This window comes from Lissotriton vulgaris, chromosome 8 (assembly GCF_964263255.1).
Source record: "Lissotriton vulgaris chromosome 8, aLisVul1.2, whole genome shotgun sequence".
In the NCBI taxonomy this organism is placed as follows: domain Eukaryota; kingdom Metazoa; phylum Chordata; class Amphibia; order Caudata; family Salamandridae; genus Lissotriton; species Lissotriton vulgaris.
Genome location: NC_141696.1, coordinates 57,015,613 through 57,036,310, shown reverse-complemented (window position 1 = coordinate 57,036,310; position 20,698 = coordinate 57,015,613). Strand labels below are relative to the sequence as shown.

The 20,698-nt window shown below is 52.9% G+C and overlaps 1 protein-coding gene across 13 annotated transcripts in view; it reads right to left on the bottom strand.

Annotated features, from left to right (window-relative positions):
- ARFIP2 (ARF interacting protein 2) overlaps nucleotides 1–20,698 on the bottom strand; it is a 274,219-nt gene that overhangs the window by 46,715 nt on the left and 206,806 nt on the right. For all 13 annotated transcript variants that reach the window (XM_086933698.1, XM_086933702.1, XM_086933705.1 and 10 more), the window contains one exon: nucleotides 4,344–4,456. In XM_086933698.1, coding sequence (XP_086789824.1) covers nucleotides 4,344–4,456 — 113 coding nt within the window. The remainder of the gene's footprint in view (nucleotides 1–4,343; nucleotides 4,457–20,698) is intronic.

The window sequence follows — 20,698 nt, the reverse complement described above, 5'->3', positions numbered from 1 at the left end:
CTTTGACCACAGAGACCGATACCACCATCATGAGAGTACGAGAGAACTTTGACCACAGAGACCGATACCACCATCATGAGAGTACGAGAGCACTGTGACCACAGAGACCGATACCACCACCATGAGGGCACGAGAGAACTGTGACCACAAAGAGCGATACCGCCATCATGAGAGTACGAGAGAACTGTGACCACAGAGACGGATACCACCATCATGAGAGTACGAGAGAACTGTGACCACAGAGACCGATACCGCCATCATGAGAGTATGAGAGCACTGTGACCACAGAGACCGATACCACCACCATGAGGGCAAGAGAGAACTGTGACCACAGAGACGGATACCACCACCATGAGGGCACGAGAGAACTGTGACCACAAAGATCGATACCGCCATCATGAGAGTACGAGAGAACTGTGACCACAGAGACGGATACCACCATCATGAGAGTACGAGAGAACTGTGGCCACAGAGATCGATACCGCCATCATGAGAGTACGAGAGAACTTTGACCACAGAGACCGATACCGCCATCATGAGAGTACGAGAGCACTGTGACCACAGAGACCGATACCGCCATCATGAGAGTACGAGAGAACTGTGACCACAGAGACGGATACCACCACCATGAGGGCACGAGAGAACTGTGACCACAGAGACCGATACCGCCATCATGAGAGTAGGAGAGAACTTTGACCACAGAGACCGATACCGCCATCATGAGAGTACGAGAGAACTTTGACCAGAGACCCATACCACAACCATGAGGGCAAGAGAGAACTTTGACCAGAGACCCATACCACAACCATGAGGGTACGAGAGAACTTTGACCAGAGACCCATACCACCACCATGAGAGTACGAGAGAACTTTGACCAGAGACCCATACCACAACCATGAGGGTACGAGAGAACTTTGACCAGAGACCCATACCACCACCATGAGGGTACGAGAGAACTTTGACCAGAGACCCATACCACAACCATGAGAGTACGAGAGAACTTTGACCAGAGACCCATACCACAACCATGAGGGTAGAAGAGAACTTTGACCCCAACTGTGACCACAGAGAGCGATACCACCACCATAAACTGCCAACCAGAGGTGGTACGAGCCTGGCTCGCTATGTTACATGGGAGACAAGACTCAGGCATGTAGCGTCTATCTTGAGGAACTGCCAGAAGCAAACATTACAAGGTGCCCATTGAATGCTTAACAAGAAGGGGCTGCAGACAGCACTAGACGGACACAGACACTTCATGGAATAAAAGCACATTCTAAGACAGCGCTATCAATGAACAATCACCAATTATTATCACAGACTTCAGCCAAACATCAAACAACAGCGCCACCTGCAGACCATGCAAAAGGAAACACACACACACAGAGCAAGTCTACCTACATCTCCCAACAGCACACTCTGAAATGGGATGACACTGTTAGGTCACCTCCAATGAACACATCACCTGCAAATAATGCAACATTTAAACATCCATGGACTGACCAAACCCGCGAGCAGAATGCACTGAAAGAGGACTCCTGCTGTTAAAACCCATCTCTCGTCTCTTTATGCTGTAGCAGCAAACACTGCAAGAGGGGAGACACAGTGCTTAATTAAAACCAATATTACCAACCACAAACACTGAAGAAAGAAAACACTCACCCACGCCGACCGACAGCACAGTCAGCAACAACTACAAGAGGAACACGCTGCCCGGTGCCTGAGGGACAATCAACTTTCCCACCAGCAGACTCAGCCAAAGGAAAATAAACAAGGCCAGACTAACTCAATATGTAGCCCACAGACGTGGCAGGAGTAACTAAGCGACCAGAGGCCTCAAACAAGGAATAATAATGTAGGGTTGATGATGCATAAAACGAAAAACTGACCAATGGCTTGAATCAAACCTCTTCTGCAAGGGGAGCACAGCACAGACGAGCAGCAGGCACACACTGCAAGCTGCACAGCACCAACAGACACAGAGAACACTCAATCTTCACAAACAGCAAGCAGCCTCTCGGGATAGAAGGCCGAGGAGCGGGACGACAGGAGTCCAAAGAAGCTAAAACTGCCTGCTGGGGAGACAGCTCAGCGAGCACGTGCTGCTCCTACCTGAGGAGTGCGCGGGGGTTGGGGGGGGGGCTACCTACAGGCTCTGAATCTAATCCGGGCCCTGACGTTCATACTTATAAGGGAACATGGGTAACAGCGATGCACAGCGATACAAAACGACAAGCCGGAGTAGCAAGCAGTAGATATAGAAAGCAATTGTAACATTATCACACGAAACAATAACTGATGATGCACAACAAAGACAAGATGAGAATTGCATCTGAAGAGGGGGGCGCTCAGAGTGAACCCCCCCTCACATACATTTCTGGATGTATAGCCAGCAGACATTATCCTGCTCGCCTGTGACGCCTTTCAGCGCTCATTGCTTTCCACTGAACAACTTAAAACATTTCTATTTAAAACACGTCATCCGCAGGTACAAAGGGGAAAGGCCAGGGCGTGGGTGGGTGGCAGAGGTCTGGGTGGGGTGAGGGACGGTGGGGTGAGGAACGGTGGGCAGAAGGATGGCTGGGCAGAGGGGTGGCTGGGCAGAGGGATGGCTGGGCAGAGGGATGGCTGGGCAGAGGGATGGCTGGGCAGAGGGATGGCTGGGCAGAGGGATGGCTGGGCAGAGGGATGGCTGGGCAGAGGGATGGCTGGGCAGAGGGATGGCTGGGCAGAGGGATGGCTGGGCAGAGGGGTGGCTGGGCAGAGGGGTGGCTGGGCAGAGGGGTGGCTGGGCAGAGGGATGGCTGGGCAGAGGGATGGCTGGGCAGAGGGATGGCTGGGCAGAGGGATGGCTGGGCAGAGGGATGGCTGGGCAGAGGGATGGGTGAGCAGAGGGATGGGTGAGCAGAGGGATGGCTGGGCAGAGGGAAGGGTGGGCAGAGGGAAGGGTGGGCAGAGGGATGGCTGGGCAGAGGGATGGGTGAGCAGAGGGATGGGTGAGCAGAGGGATGGCTGGGCAGAGGGATGGGTGAGCAGAGGGATGGCTGGGCAGAGGGATGGCTGGGCAGAGGGATGGCTGGGCAGAGGGATGGCTGGGCAGAGGGATGGCTGGGCAGAGGGATGGGTGAGCAGAGGGATGGGTGAGCAGAGGGATGGGTGAGCAGAGGGATGGGTGAGCAGAGGGATGGCTGGGCAGAGGGATGGCTGGGCAGAGGGATGGCTGGGCGGAGGGGTGGCTGGGCAGAGGGGTGGCTGGGCAGAGGGATGGGTGGGGTGAGGGATGGCTGGGCAGAGGGATGGCTGGGCAGAGGGATGGCTGGGCAGAGGGATGGGTGGGCAGAGGGATGGCTGGGCAGAGGGATGGCTGGGCAGAGGGATGGCTGGGCAGAGGGATGGCTGGGCAGAGGGATGGCTGGACAGAGGGATGGCTGGACAGAGGGATGGCTGGACAGAGGGATGGCTGGGCAGAGGGATGGCTGGGCAGAGGGATGGCTGGGCAGAGGGATGGCTGGGCAGAGGGATGGCTGGGCAGAGGGATGGCTGGGCAGAGGGATGGCTGGGCAGAGGGATGGCTGGGCAGAGGGATGGCTGGGCAGAGGGATGGCTGGACAGAGGGATGGCTGGGCAGAGGGATGGCTGGGCAGAGGGATGGCTGGGCAGAGGGATGGCTGAGCAGAGGTATGGCTGGGCAGAGGGATGGCTGGGCAGAGGGATGGCTGGGCAGAGGGATGGCTGGGCAGAGGGATGGCTGGGCAGAGGGATGGCTGGGCAGAGGGATGGCTGGGCAGAGGGATGGCTGGGCAGAGGGATGGCTGGGCAGAGGGATGGCTGGGCAGAGGGATGGCTGGGCAGAGGGACGGCTGGGCAGAGGAATGGCTGGGCAGAGGAATGGGTGGGGTGAGGGATGGGTGGGGTGAGGGATGGCTGGGCAGAGGGATGGCTGGGCAGAGGGATGGCTGGGCAGAGGGATGGCTGGGCGGAGGGGTGGCTGGGCGGAGGGGTGGCTGGGCGGAGGGGTGGCTGGGCAGAGGGATGGGTGGGGTGAGGGATGGCTGGGCAGAGGGATGGCTGGGCAGAAGGATGGCTGGGCAGATGGATGGGTGAGCAGATGGATGGCTGGGCAGAGGGATGGCTGGGCAGAGGAATGGCTGGGCAGAGGGATGGCTGGGCAGAGGGATGGCTGGGCAGAGGGATGGCTGGGCAGAGGGATGGCTGGGCAGAGGGATGGCTGGGCAGAGGGATGGCTGGGCAGAGGGATGGCTGGGCAGATGGATGGGTGGGCAGATGGATGGGTGGGCAGAGGGATGGGTGGGCAGATGGGTGCAGAGCAGAGAAGGCCTTACCTTATAGGTGTTAATGCCCCATTTTTTGACCACGTCGAACTTCTCCACGGCAAGACCCCGCGACAGCTCCTCTGACATGGAAGGGCTACTGTGGCACTGGTGCATGTTGGAGCCTGAGAGCAGGGCACCCCCACAAATAAAGCAAGACAAGACAAGTTCAGTCTTCAAAGCAACAGCACAACGATATCAAAAACATTTAATCAAAGCTGGGTCAGTGGGACCTGGTGGAGACCGGTGAGCGCCACCTCATTCCAGCACCTGGTCCCAGGCGGCGAGCATGAGGTGTGTGTGTGGGGTGGGGGTGAGGGGGGGCTATCCCAAGCTTCTAAAGTGAGACCTCCACCTGGAAGGACCCTAACGACAATTGACATGGTGGATCTCGTGATCACTTCCACTGTTGGTGAGAGGCCAGCACCCCCGCCACTAGCAACAACACCTAACCCCCCTGCCACTAGCACCCCTCGCCACTAGTGCCCTCTGCCACTGGACTTCAGCTCCTGAGAGGCCAGCACCCCCCTTCCCGCCACTGGACTTCAGGTGAGAGGCCAGCACCCCCTGCCACTGGACTTCAGGTGAGAGGCCAGCACCCCTGCCACTGGACTTCAGGTGAGAGGCCAGCACCCCTGCCACTGGACTTCAGGTGAGAGGCCAGCGCCCCTGCCACTGGACTTCAGGTGAGAGGCCAGCGCCCCCTGCCACTGGACTTCAGGTGAGAGGCCAGCGCCCCCTGCCACTGGACTTCAGGTGAGAGGCCAGCGCCCCCTGCCACTGGACTTCAGGTGAGAGGCCAGCTCCCCCTGCCACTGGACTTCAGGTGAGAGGCCAGCGCCCCCTGCCACTGGACTTAAGGTGAGAGGCCAGCGCCCCCTGCCACTGGACTTCAGGTGAGAGGCCAGCACCCCTTGCCACTGGATTCAGGTGAGAGGCCAGTACTCCCTGCTCCTGGACTTCAGCTCCTGAGAGGCCAGCACCCCGCCACTGGACTTCAGGTGAGAGGCCAGTACCCCCTGCCACTGGACTACAGTTGAGAGACCAGGACCCCCTTCCCTGGACATCAGATGAGAGGCCAGAACCCCCTGCCCTGGACATCAGGAGGTGAGAGGCCAGCACCCCCTGACACTGGACTTCAGCTCCTGAGAGGCCAGCACCCTCTGCCACTGGACTTCAGGTGAGAGGCCAGCACCCCCTGCCACTGGACTTCAGCTCCTGAGATGCCAGCACCCCCTGACACTGGACTTCAGGTGAGAGGCCAGCACCCGCTGCCACTGGACTGCTGGTGAGAGGCCAGTACCCCCTGCCACTGGACTTCAGGTGAGAGGTTAGTACCCCCTGCCACTGGACTACAGGTGAGAGACCAGCATACCCTGCTCTGGACATCAGGTGAGAGGCCAGCGCCCCCTGCCACTGGACTTCAGGTGAGAGGCCAGCACCCCCGCCCCTGGACTTCAGCTGCTGAGAGGCCAGCACTCCCTGCCACTGGACTTCAGGTAAGAGGCCAGCCGCCCTGCCACTAGCAACAACACCTAACCCCCCTGCCACTAGCACCCCTCGCCACTAGTGCCCTCTGCCACTGGACTTCAGCTCCTGAGAGGCCAGCACCCCCCTTCCCGCCACTGGACTTCAGGTGAGAGGCCAGCACCCCCTGCCACTGGACTTCAGGTGAGAGGCCAGCGCCCCTGCCACTGGACTTCAGGTGAGAGGCCAGCACCCCCGCCACTAGCAACAACACCTAACCCCCCTGCCACTAGCACCCCTCGCCACTAGTGCCCTCTGCCACTGGACTTCAGCTCCTGAGAGGCCAGCACCCCCCTTCCCGCCACTGGACTTCAGGTGAGAGGCCAGCACCCCTGCCACTGGACTTCAGGTGAGAGGCCAGCGCCCCTGCCACTGGACTTCAGGTGAGAGGCCAGCGGCCCCTGCCACTGGACTTCAGGTGAGAGGCCAGCGCCCCCTGCCACTGGACTTCAGGTGAGAGGCCAGCGCCCCCTGCCACTGGACTTCAGGTGAGAGGCCAGCGCCCCCTGCCACTGGACTTCAGGTGAGAGGCCAGCGCCCCCTGCCACTGGACTTAAGGTGAGAGGCCAGCGCCCCCTGCCACTGGACTTCAGGTGAGAGGCCAGCACCCCTTGCCACTGGATTCAGGTGAGAGGCCAGTACTCCCTGCTCCTGGACTTCAGCTCCTGAGAGGCCAGCACCCCGCCACTGGACTTCAGGTGAGAGGCCAGTACCCCCTGCCACTGGACTACAGTTGAGAGACCAGGACCCCCTTCCCTGGACATCAGATGAGAGGCCAGAACCCCCTGCCCTGGACATCAGGAGGTGAGAGGCCAGCACCCCCTGACACTGGACTTCAGCTCCTGAGAGGCCAGCACCCTCTGCCACTGGACTTCAGGTGAGAGGCCAGCACCCCCTGCCACTGGACTTCAGCTCCTGAGATGCCAGCACCCCCTGACACTGGACTTCAGGTGAGAGGCCAGCACCCGCTGCCACTGGACTGCTGGTGAGAGGCCAGCACCCCCTGCCGTTGGACTCCAGCTCCTGAGAGGCCAGCACCCCCTGACACTGGACTTCAGGTGAGAGGCCAGCACCCGCTGCCACTGGACTGCTGGTGAGAGGCCAGTACCCCCTGCCACTGGACTTCAGGTGAGAGGTTAGTACCCCCTGCCACTGGACTACAGGTGAGAGACCAGCATACCCTGCTATGGACATCAGGTGAGAGGCCAGAGCCCCCTGCCACTGGACTTCAGGTGAGAGGCCAGCACCCCCGCCCCTGGACTTCAGGTGAGAGGCCAGCACCCCCTGCCACTGGACTTCAGGTGAGAGGCTAGCGCCCCCTGCCACTGGACTTCAGGTGAGAGACCAGCACCCCCTGCCACTGGACTTCAGGTGAGAGGCCAGCACCCCCTGCCACTGGACTCTAGCTCCTGAGAGGCCAGCACCCCTTGCCACTAGATTTCAGGTGAGAGGCCAGTACCCCCTGCCACTGGACTACAGGTGAGAGACCAGCATACCCTGCCACTGGACTTCAGGTGAGAGACCAGCACCCCCTGCCACTGGACTTCAGGTGAGAGGCCAGCACCCCCTGCCACTGGACTTCAGGTGAGAGGCTAGCGCCCCCTGCCACTGGACTTCAGGTGAGAGACCAGCACCCCCTGCCACTGGACTTCAGGTGAGAGGCCAGCACCCCCTGCCACTGGACTTCAGGTGAGAGGCTAGCGCCCCCTGCCACTGGACTTCAGGTGAGAGACCAGCACCCCCTGCCACTGGACTTCAGGTGAGAGGCCAGCACCCCCTGCCACTGGACTCTAGCTCCTGAGAGGCCAGCACCCCTTGCCACTAGATTTCAGGTGAGAGGCCAGTACCCCCTGCCACTGGACTACAGGTGAGAGACCAGCATACCCTGCCACTGGACTTCAGGTGAGAGACCAGCACCCCCTGCCACTGGACTTCAGGTGAGAGGCCAGCACCCCCGCCACTGGACTTCAGGTGAGAGGCCAGCACCCCCTACCCCTGGACTTCAGGTGAGAGACCAGCGCCCCCTGCCACTGGACTACAGGTGAGAGACCAGCACCCCCTGCCCTGGACATCAGGTGAGAGGCCAGCGCCCCCTGCCACTGGACTTCAGGTGAGAGGCCAGCACCCCTGCCACTGGACTTCAGGTGAGAGGCCAGCACCGCCTGCAACTGGACTTCAGGTGAGAGGCCAGCACCCCCTGCCCTGGACATCAGGTGAGAGGTCAGAACCCCCTGCCACTGGACTTCAGGTGAGAGGCCAGCGCCCCCTGCCACTGGACTTCAGGTGAGAGGCCAGCTCCCCCTGCCACTGGACTTCAGGTGAGAGGCCAGCGCCCCCTGCCACTGGACTTAAGGTGAGAGGCCAGCGCCCCCTGCCACTGGACTTCAGGTGAGAGGCCAGCACCCCTTGCCACTGGATTCAGGTGAGAGGCCAGTACTCCCTGCTCCTGGACTTCAGCTCCTGAGAGGCCAGCACCCCGCCACTGGACTTCAGGTGAGAGGCCAGTACCCCCTGCCACTGGACTACAGTTGAGAGACCAGGACCCCCTTCCCTGGACATCAGATGAGAGGCCAGAACCCCCTGCCCTGGACATCAGGAGGTGAGAGGCCAGCACCCCCTGACACTGGACTTCAGCTCCTGAGAGGCCAGCACCCTCTGCCACTGGACTTCAGGTGAGAGGCCAGCACCCCCTGCCACTGGACTTCAGCTCCTGAGATGCCAGCACCCCCTGACACTGGACTTCAGGTGAGAGGCCAGCACCCGCTGCCACTGGACTGCTGGTGAGAGGCCAGTACCCCCTGCCACTGGACTTCAGGTGAGAGGTTAGTACCCCCTGCCACTGGACTACAGGTGAGAGACCAGCATACCCTGCTCTGGACATCAGGTGAGAGGCCAGCGCCCCCTGCCACTGGACTTCAGGTGAGAGGCCAGCACCCCCGCCCCTGGACTTCAGCTGCTGAGAGGCCAGCACTCCCTGCCACTGGACTTCAGGTAAGAGGCCAGCACCCCCGCCACTAGCAACAACACCTAACCCCCCTGCCACTAGCACCCCTCGCCACTAGTGCCCTCTGCCACTGGACTTCAGCTCCTGAGAGGCCAGCACCCCCCTTCCCGCCACTGGACTTCAGGTGAGAGGCCAGCACCCCCTGCCACTGGACTTCAGGTGAGAGGCCAGCACCCCTGCCACTGGACTTCAGGTGAGAGGCCAGCGCCCCTGCCACTGGACTTCAGGTGAGAGGCCAGCGCCCCCTGCCACTGGACTTCAGGTGAGAGGCCAGCGCCCCCTGCCACTGGACTTCAGGTGAGAGGCCAGCGCCCCCTGCCACTGGACTTCAGGTGAGAGGCCAGCGCCCCCTGCCACTGGACTTAAGGTGAGAGGCCAGCGCCCCCTGCCACTGGACTTAAGGTGAGAGGCCAGCGCCCCCTGCCACTGGACTTCAGGTGAGAGGCCAGCACCCCTTGCCACTGGATTCAGGTGAGAGGCCAGTACTCCCTGCTCCTGGACTTCAGCTCCTGAGAGGCCAGCACCCCGCCACTGGACTTCAGGTGAGAGGCCAGTACCCCCTGCCACTGGACTACAGTTGAGAGACCAGGACCCCCTTCCCTGGACATCAGATGAGAGGCCAGAACCCCCTGCCCTGGACATCAGGAGGTGAGAGGCCAGCACCCCCTGACACTGGACTTCAGCTCCTGAGAGGCCAGCACCCTCTGCCACTGGACTTCAGGTGAGAGGCCAGCACCCCCTGCCACTGGACTTCAGCTCCTGAGATGCCAGCACCCCCTGACACTGGACTTCAGGTGAGAGGCCAGCACCCGCTGCCACTGGACTGCTGGTGAGAGGCCAGCACCCCCTGCCATTGGACTCCAGCTCCTGAGAGGCCAGCACCCCCTGACACTGGACTTCAGGTGAGAGGCCAGCACCCGCTGCCACTGGACTGCTGGTGAGAGGCCAGTACCCCCTGCCACTGGACTTCAGGTGAGAGGTTAGTACCCCCTGCCACTGGACTACAGGTGAGAGACCAGCACCCCCTGCCACTGGACTCTAGCTCCTGAGAGGCCAGCACCCCTTGCCACTAGATTTCAGGTGAGAGGCCAGTACCCCCTGCCACTGGACTACAGGTGAGAGACCAGCATACCCTGCCACTGGACTTCAGGTGAGAGACCAGCACCCCCTGCCACTGGACTTCAGGTGAGAGGCCAGCACCCCCGCCCCTGGACTTCAGCTGCTGAGAGGCCAGCACTCCCTGCCACTGGACTTCAGGTAAGAGACCAGCACCCCCTGCCACTGGACTTCAGGTGAGAGGCCAGCACCCCCTGCCACTGGACTTCAGGTGAGAGGCTAGCGCCCCCTGCCACTGGACTTCAGGTGAGAGACCAGCACCCCCTGCCACTGGACTTCAGGTGAGAGGCCAGCACCCCCTGCCACTGGACTCTAGCTCCTGAGAGGCCAGCACCCCTTGCCACTAGATTTCAGGTGAGAGGCCAGTACCCCCTGCCACTGGACTACAGGTGAGAGACCAGCATACCCTGCCACTGGACTTCAGGTGAGAGACCAGCACCCCCTGCCACTGGACTTCAGGTGAGAGGCCAGCACCCCCGCCACTGGACTTCAGGTGAGAGGCCAGCACCCCCTACCCCTGGACTTCAGGTGAGAGACCAGCGCCCCCTGCCACTGGACTACAGGTGAGAGACCAGCACCCCCTGCCCTGGACATCAGGTGAGAGGCCAGCGCCCCCTGCCACTGGACTTCAGGTGAGAGGCCAGCACCCCTGCCACTGGACTTCAGGTGAGAGGCCAGCACCGCCTGCAACTGGACTTCAGGTGAGAGGCCAGCACCCCCTGCCCTGGACATCAGGTGAGAGGTCAGAACCCCCTGCCACTGGACTTCAGGTGAGAGGCCAGCGCCCCCTGCCACTGGACTTCAGGTGAGAGGCCAGCTCCCCCTGCCACTGGACTTCAGGTGAGAGGCCAGCGCCCCCTGCCACTGGACTTAAGGTGAGAGGCCAGCGCCCCCTGCCACTGGACTTCAGGTGAGAGGCCAGCACCCCTTGCCACTGGATTCAGGTGAGAGGCCAGTACTCCCTGCTCCTGGACTTCAGCTCCTGAGAGGCCAGCACCCCGCCACTGGACTTCAGGTGAGAGGCCAGTACCCCCTGCCACTGGACTACAGTTGAGAGACCAGGACCCCCTTCCCTGGACATCAGATGAGAGGCCAGAACCCCCTGCCCTGGACATCAGGAGGTGAGAGGCCAGCACCCCCTGACACTGGACTTCAGCTCCTGAGAGGCCAGCACCCTCTGCCACTGGACTTCAGGTGAGAGGCCAGCACCCCCTGCCACTGGACTTCAGCTCCTGAGATGCCAGCACCCCCTGACACTGGACTTCAGGTGAGAGGCCAGCACCCGCTGCCACTGGACTGCTGGTGAGAGGCCAGTACCCCCTGCCACTGGACTTCAGGTGAGAGGTTAGTACCCCCTGCCACTGGACTACAGGTGAGAGACCAGCATACCCTGCTCTGGACATCAGGTGAGAGGCCAGCGCCCCCTGCCACTGGACTTCAGGTGAGAGGCCAGCACCCCCGCCCCTGGACTTCAGCTGCTGAGAGGCCAGCACTCCCTGCCACTGGACTTCAGGTAAGAGGCCAGCACCCCCGCCACTAGCAACAACACCTAACCCCCCTGCCACTAGCACCCCTCGCCACTAGTGCCCTCTGCCACTGGACTTCAGCTCCTGAGAGGCCAGCACCCCCCTTCCCGCCACTGGACTTCAGGTGAGAGGCCAGCACCCCCTGCCACTGGACTTCAGGTGAGAGGCCAGCACCCCTGCCACTGGACTTCAGGTGAGAGGCCAGCGCCCCTGCCACTGGACTTCAGGTGAGAGGCCAGCGCCCCCTGCCACTGGACTTCAGGTGAGAGGCCAGCGCCCCCTGCCACTGGACTTCAGGTGAGAGGCCAGCGCCCCCTGCCACTGGACTTCAGGTGAGAGGCCAGCGCCCCCTGCCACTGGACTTAAGGTGAGAGGCCAGCGCCCCCTGCCACTGGACTTAAGGTGAGAGGCCAGCGCCCCCTGCCACTGGACTTCAGGTGAGAGGCCAGCACCCCTTGCCACTGGATTCAGGTGAGAGGCCAGTACTCCCTGCTCCTGGACTTCAGCTCCTGAGAGGCCAGCACCCCGCCACTGGACTTCAGGTGAGAGGCCAGTACCCCCTGCCACTGGACTACAGTTGAGAGACCAGGACCCCCTTCCCTGGACATCAGATGAGAGGCCAGAACCCCCTGCCCTGGACATCAGGAGGTGAGAGGCCAGCACCCCCTGACACTGGACTTCAGCTCCTGAGAGGCCAGCACCCTCTGCCACTGGACTTCAGGTGAGAGGCCAGCACCCCCTGCCACTGGACTTCAGCTCCTGAGATGCCAGCACCCCCTGACACTGGACTTCAGGTGAGAGGCCAGCACCCGCTGCCACTGGACTGCTGGTGAGAGGCCAGCACCCCCTGCCATTGGACTCCAGCTCCTGAGAGGCCAGCACCCCCTGACACTGGACTTCAGGTGAGAGGCCAGCACCCGCTGCCACTGGACTGCTGGTGAGAGGCCAGTACCCCCTGCCACTGGACTTCAGGTGAGAGGTTAGTACCCCCTGCCACTGGACTACAGGTGAGAGACCAGCATACCCTGCTCTGGACATCAGGTGAGAGGCCAGCGCCCCCTGCCACTGGACTTCAGGTGAGAGGCCAGCACCCCCGCCCCTGGACTTCAGCTGCTGAGAGGCCAGCACTCCCTGCCACTGGACTTCAGGTAAGAGACCAGCACCCCCTGCCACTGGACTTCAGGTGAGAGGCCAGCACCCCCTGCCACTGGACTTCAGGTGAGAGGCTAGCGCCCCCTGCCACTGGACTTCAGGTGAGAGACCAGCACCCCCTGCCACTGGACTTCAGGTGAGAGGCCAGCACCCCCTGCCACTGGACTCTAGCTCCTGAGAGGCCAGCACCCCTTGCCACTAGATTTCAGGTGAGAGGCCAGTACCCCCTGCCACTGGACTACAGGTGAGAGACCAGCATACCCTGCCACTGGACTTCAGGTGAGAGACCAGCACCCCCTGCCACTGGACTTCAGGTGAGAGGCCAGCACCCCCGTCACTGGACTTCAGGTGAGAGGCCAGCACCCCCTACCCCTGGACTTCAGGTGAGAGACCAGCGCCCCCTGCCACTGGACTACAGGTGAGAGACCAGCACCCCCTGCCCTGGACATCAGGTGAGAGGCCAGCGCCCCCTGCCACTGGACTTCAGGTGAGAGGCCAGCACCCCTGCCACTGGACTTCAGGTGAGAGGCCAGCACCGCCTGCAACTGGACTTCAGGTGAGAGGCCAGCACCCCCTGCCCTGGACATCAGGTGAGAGGCCAGAACCCCCTGCCACTGGACTTCAGGTGAGAGGCCAGCACCCCCTGCCACTGGACTTCAGGTGAGAGGCCAGCACCCCCTGTCCTGGACATCAGGTGAGAGGCCAGCAGCACTGCCACTGGACTTCAGGTGAGAGGCCAGCACCCCCTGCCACTGGACTTCAGGTGAGAGGCCAGTACCCTTGCAACTGGACTTCAGGTGAGAGGCCAGCACCCCTGCCACTGGATTTCAGGTGAGAGGCCAGTACCCCCTCCCTACCACTGGACTTCAGGTGAGAGGCCAGCGCCCACTACCACTGGACTTCAGGTGAGAGGCCAGCGCCCCCTATCACTGGACTTCAGGTGAGAGGCCAGCACCCCTTTCCCTGGACTGCAGGTGAGAGGCCAGCACCCCCTGCCACTGGACTACAGGTGAGAGGCCAGCACGAGCGGCAGCATCACTAGACACACTACATCAAACTCTCAGATGTATGAAACCCGTCAGGGTCACATCACATATGTGTACCACACCAGCTCCGCTGTAATCAGGCGTAGTAGCACAACCGGGGGGCACTCGGCCACCTGGTTGGGACCTCAATGATGAAGCATGACGCCACCCAGGTTGGTGAGTGAGGGGTCTTTTAAGAACACCTAATGGGTCAATGTACTTACCACACATAGTGATTGTAACACATACTCACAGTGGGTCCATCCACATTGTTTAAGTCTAACATTACATTGGGGATTAGGACGTACCCCCTCTTTTTCCCTCGCTCTCTCCTTTTTTCTCCAATTTCAAAAGGACCCCCACCCTTCCTTGGGCCCCTCAATTAACACCGTTATTCATTCATGCCTTGTCAACATACACATCCCGAAATGTTGGCGAGGCAGTAAGTAACAACTAATATATGAATCAGGCAAGCATGCAGAGCCCGCCCACAATAGATGAATCAACTTAATTGACGTGAAAGCCAAGATCTCTGCTTGGAACTTGCCTATTGACCTAGAGGGCTCCATCAATTGTTCAAATATCAGGTACTGGCTTCAGAGCAGGATTGAGCACCTGGACCAATCTGCTGGTGGTAGCCTTACGCGCTGACCAAGTACCACCAAAATCCATCAAGATAGGTCTAAAACAGGGGTGCACTCTGGCCGCTTGTTTATTTAATATTTACACGGCCGACCTGGATAGTCACATGGCCCAAGTGCTGGGTAACCCCCTCCCCCCCTCCCCGCCAGGCCAGGAACAACTCAGAAGCAGGCAATACGCAGATAAAATCGTCTTGCCAGTCGGCCTGTAGAGCTTGATAGACCAATTATCGGGATACACCGCCAGCCCGAGGCTGGACCTCAGTTTCAGCAAAACCAAGGTTCTTTGCTTCTCGAGCCCACGCAACAAAATGCGGCCCAAAGTCACTAGGCGGGCCATGGGCAATGCCCTGGAGCCGGTGAAATGCTCCAAGTATTTCTGGTGTCCATCTAGACTCGCATTCAACTTTCTAAAAGCCTCTCCAATCAAGATGAGTTATTGGGAACAACCTGTTTGCATTTAAAACCCTACAACAAAAGACTCAAAACACCTCCACACAACATCTTCTTCAGTTTGTGGATGCCAAATTCATGCCTTCAATATCCTATGGTTCTGCTCAAAGGGAAAGATGTGGCGATCTTAAACTCCCTACAATATAGCCTCTTCAAAAAACTCTTTGGAATACCACAGCATGTCTCGCTAGACCATATCAGGCTCGAGTTCGCCCTGCACCACCAGGGCCCAGCAAGGAATGAGGCTTTAGTCAAACTGTGTTGAAGGCTGAGGTCACCCAAAAAGGGAATTCGTTCTCACACCAGTGCTGGTTGGAAATAGAAAAGCAGGCCCAGGATAGAAGTCATTGTTCCCTCTCATCCAGCGCTCGATCAAAGTGCTGCAATTAGAGGAAGCTTAGCACACCCCCATAGAATATGCTGCCTTCAAACGTATCACCAATACAGGAGCCAAGCTTTTATCACACTTCACAGACAAGTCTGTACTTGCGAGTAAATGGCGTGCGTGGGCTGTCATGTCATCATATGTGGCCTGGGCCCACAGTCCTACCCGTCTTCTCACTTCTCTGTGGCCAAGAAACACAACTTGATGCTTATCAGCCTCAGCGTCTTTCCATCTAAGAACCTCGTTCTCTCCTGGAAGCAGTCTGGACCAACCAACCTGTGCCGTCTTCACAGATACACCAATGATATGCTGCTCCATCTACTATGCATGTGTCCAAACATGCTAAACCACAGCCAAACACTCCTACGTCCATCTCTAGGATCCTTGCAAGTTAGCTCATGTCCTCTAGCAGTAATACATCCCTACTAAGAGGGAACACCGTGCATTTATCATGCAAGACCGTGAACCTGGAAGAGCACAGCACCTGATATGACGTGCTCCTCTAAATTTATTTGCCACCAGAAGGTCTCTTTCAGCATCACCTCAACAACATCCAGCAGTAACAGCCCTGCAAAGAGAGGATCCGTTACAATTACTATTTAGAGCTGCGAGGATGCTTAGTCTAGCCTCAAAGATGCCGGAGGGGCACAGAACCAAAAATGCAGTTTTCCTCCAACTTGATTTGCAATCTGAGGGACTCTTGAAGTAGAACTTAAGCATCATTCTGGCAACAACTCAGCCCAGCTTCAACCCGACCTTGAGATGGCACTGCCAAATTCCCGGACTGGTTGGCGCTACCATATAAACGCACAGGGCATTAGGAACTTTATTCTCCAGACTGGCTCTTCCAGATCAAGGACTGAATCCTCTATTGAAGAAGGAATGAGGTTTTCATTTTTTTTTTGTTCTCATGGTTTGTCCGTATATGTGCATTGATGCCTCATTTCCTAGTATGGTCTACAGGTGAATCTATTCTGGTGATCGAGCCATAGTTGCCCAGGCCTGGCTCCAGTATCAAACACCTCACATTTATCTGTTTATTCGATTGTCTGACCACTCAAATTAAAAAGATGTTTATGAATCTATCAATACAGAATGACTAACTTACTTACTACAACTAATAATAACCACAATAATAATAATATTAATAATACACCTAATAATAATCCTAATACTAACAATATCACTAATAACCATGATGATGCTACAACTAATGTTTACAATGTCACTCATAACCATGATACTACAACTAATGATAACAATGTCACCAATAACCATGATGATACTACAACTAATGATAATGTTACCAATAACCATGATGATACTACAACTAATGATAACAATGTCACCAATAACCATGATGATACTACAACTAATGATAACAATGTCACCAATAACCATGATGATACTACAACTAATGATAACAATGTCACTCATAACCATGATACTACAACTAATGATAACAATGTTACCAATAACCATGATGATACTACAACTAATGATAACAATGTCACTAATAACCATGATGATACTACAACTAATGATAATGTTACCAATAACCATGATGATACTACAACTAATGATAACAATGTCACTAATAACCATGATGATACTACAACTAATGATAATGTTACCAATAACCATGATGATACTACAACTAATGATAACAATGTCACCAATAACCATGATGATACTACAACTAATGATAACAATGTCACCAATAACCATGATGATACTACAACTAATGATAACAATGTCACTCATAACCATGATACTACAACTAATGATAACAATGTTACCAATAACCATGATGATACTACAACTAATGATAACAATGTCACCAATAACCATGATGATACTACAACTAATGATAACAATGTCACTCATAACCATGATACTACAACTAATGATAACAATGTTACCAATAACCATGATGATACTACAACTAATGATAACAATGTCACCAATAACCATGATGATACAACAACTAATGATAACAATGTCACCAATAACCATGATGATACTACAACTAATGATAACAATGTCACTAATAACCATGATGGTACTACAACTAATGATAACAATGTCACTAATAACCATGATGATACTACAACTAATGATAACAATGTCACTAATAACCATGATAATACTACAACTGATGATAACAATGTCACTAATAACCATGATACTACAACTAATGATAACAATGTTACCAATAGCCATGATGATACTACAACTAATGATAACAATGTCACCAATAACCATGATGATACAACAACTAATGATAACAATGTCACCAATAACCATGATGATACTACAACTAATGATAACAATGTCACTAATAACCATGATGGTACTACAACTAATGATAACAATGTCACTAATAACCATGATGATACTACAACTAATGATAACAATGTCACTAATAACCATGATAATACTACAACTGATGATAACAATGTCACTAATAACCATGATGATACTACAACTAATGATAACAATGTCACTAATAACCATGATGATACTACAACTAATGATAACAATGTCACTAATAACCATGATGGTACTACAATTAATGATAACAATGTCACTAATAACCATGATGGTACTACAACTAATGATATCAATGTCATTAATAACCATGATGATACTACAACTAATGATAACAATGTCACTAATAACCATGATGGTACTACAACTAATGATAACAATGTCACTAATAACCATGATGATACTACAACTAATGATAACAATGTCACTAATAACCATGATGATACTACAATTAATGATAACAATGTCACTAATAACCATGATGATACTACAACTAATGATATCAATGTCATTAATAACCATGATGATACTACAACTAATGATAACAATGTCACTAATAACCATGATGGTACTACAACTAATGATAACAATGTCACTAATAACCATGATGATACTACAACTAAGGATAACAATGTCACTAATAACCATGATGGTACTACAACTAATGATAACAATGTCACTAATAACCATGATGATACTACAATTAATGATAACAATGTCACTAATAACCATGATGGTACTACAACTAATGATAACAATGTCACTAATAACCATGATGATACTACAACTAATGATAACAATGTCACTAATAACCATGATGATACTACAATTAATGATAACAATGTCACTAATAACCATGATGGTACTACAATTAATGATAACAATGTCACTAATAACCATGATGGTACTACAACTAATGATAGCAATGTCACTAATAACCATGATGGTACTACAACTAATGATAACAATGTCACTAATAACCATGATGGTACTACAACTAATGATAACAATGTCACTAATGACCATGATAATACTACAACTAATGATAACAATGTCACTAATAACCATGATGATACTACAACTGATGATAACAATGTCACTAATAACCATGATGATACTACAACTAATGATAACAATGTCACTAATAACCACGGTGATACTACAACTAATGATAACAATGTTACCAATAACCATGATGATACTACAACTAATGATAAAAAATGTCACTAATAACCATGATAATACTACAACTAATGATAACAATGTTACGAATAACCATGATAATACTACAACTAATGATAAAAAATGTCACTAATAACCATGATGGTACTACAACTAATGATAACAATGTCACTAATGACCATGATAATACTACAACTAATGATAACAATGTCACTAATAACCATGATGATACTACATCTGATGATAACAATGTCACTAATAACCATGATGATACTACAACTAATGATAACAATGTCACTAATAACCATGATGATACTACAACTAAGGATAACAATGTCACTAATAACCATGATGGTACTACAACTAATGATAACAATGTCACTAATAACCATGATGGTACTACAACTAATGATAACAATGTCACTAATGACCATGATAATACTACAACTAATGATAACAATGTCACTAATAACCATGATGATACTACAACTGATGATAACAATGTCACTAATAACCATGATGATACTACAACTAATGATAACAATGTCACTAATAACCATGATGATACTACAACTAATGATAACAATGTTACCAATAACCATGATGATACTACAACTAATGATAAAAAATGTCACTAATAACCATGATAATACTACAACTAATGATAACAATGTTACGAATAACCATGATAATACTACAACTAATGATAAAAAATGTCACTAATAACCATGATGGTACTACAACTAATGATAACAATGTCACTAATGACCATGATAATACTACAACTAATGATAACAATGTCACTAATAACCATGATGATACTACAACTGATGATAACAATGTCACTAATAACCATGATGATACTACAACTAATGATAACAATGTCACTAATAACCATGATGATACTACAACTGATGATAACAATGTCACTAATAACCATGATGATACTACAACTAATGATAACAATGTCACTAATAACCATGATGATACTACAACTGATGATAACAATGTCACTAATAACCATGATGATACTACAACTAATGATAACAATGTCACTAATAACCATGATGATACTACAACTAATGATAACAATGTTACCAATAACCATGATGATACTACAACTAATGATAAAAAATGTCACTAATAACCATGATAATACTACAACTAATGATAACAATGTTACGAATAACCATGATAATACTACAACTAATGATAAAAAATGTCACTAATAACCATGATGGTACTACAACTAATGATAACAATGTCACTAATGACCATGATAATACTACAACTAATGATAACAATGTCACTAATAACCATGATGATACTACAACTGATGATAACAATGTCACTAATAACCATGATGATACTACAACTAATGATAACAATGTCACTAATAACCATGATGATACTACAACTAATGATAACAATGTCACTAATAACCATGATGATACTACAACTGATGATAACAATGTCACTAATAACCATGATGATTCTACAACTAATGATAACAATGTCACTAATAACCATGATGATACTACAACTAATGATAACAATGTCACTAATAACCATGATGATACTACAACTAATGATAACAATGTCACTAATAACCATGATGATTCTACAACTAATGATAACAATGTCACTAATAACCATGATGGTACTACTCTGACAATTAATAATAAAGATAATAGCAATACACATAATAAAAAATAATAATTATAGTAAAGATTATAGCAATAATACTAATAATAGCACTAAAACCAATTCTAGTACAGCTAATAATTATACTAATAATAATTCCAATGCTACTACAGATAATAATAAAAACAGTACTACTAATAATAGTCATTCTTATTCTTATCACTCTGTGATGCAGTAAAAATGATGTAACCTTGATGTAGACTTTCATTAGTGGACAGAGATCCGAATGTAAGCAAATTCTGACCCTCTCACAGACTCAAAAACTGCAAGAAACACAGCAAAGGTTCAGCGCAGTAAAAACCTCATATTCTTCAACCGGTG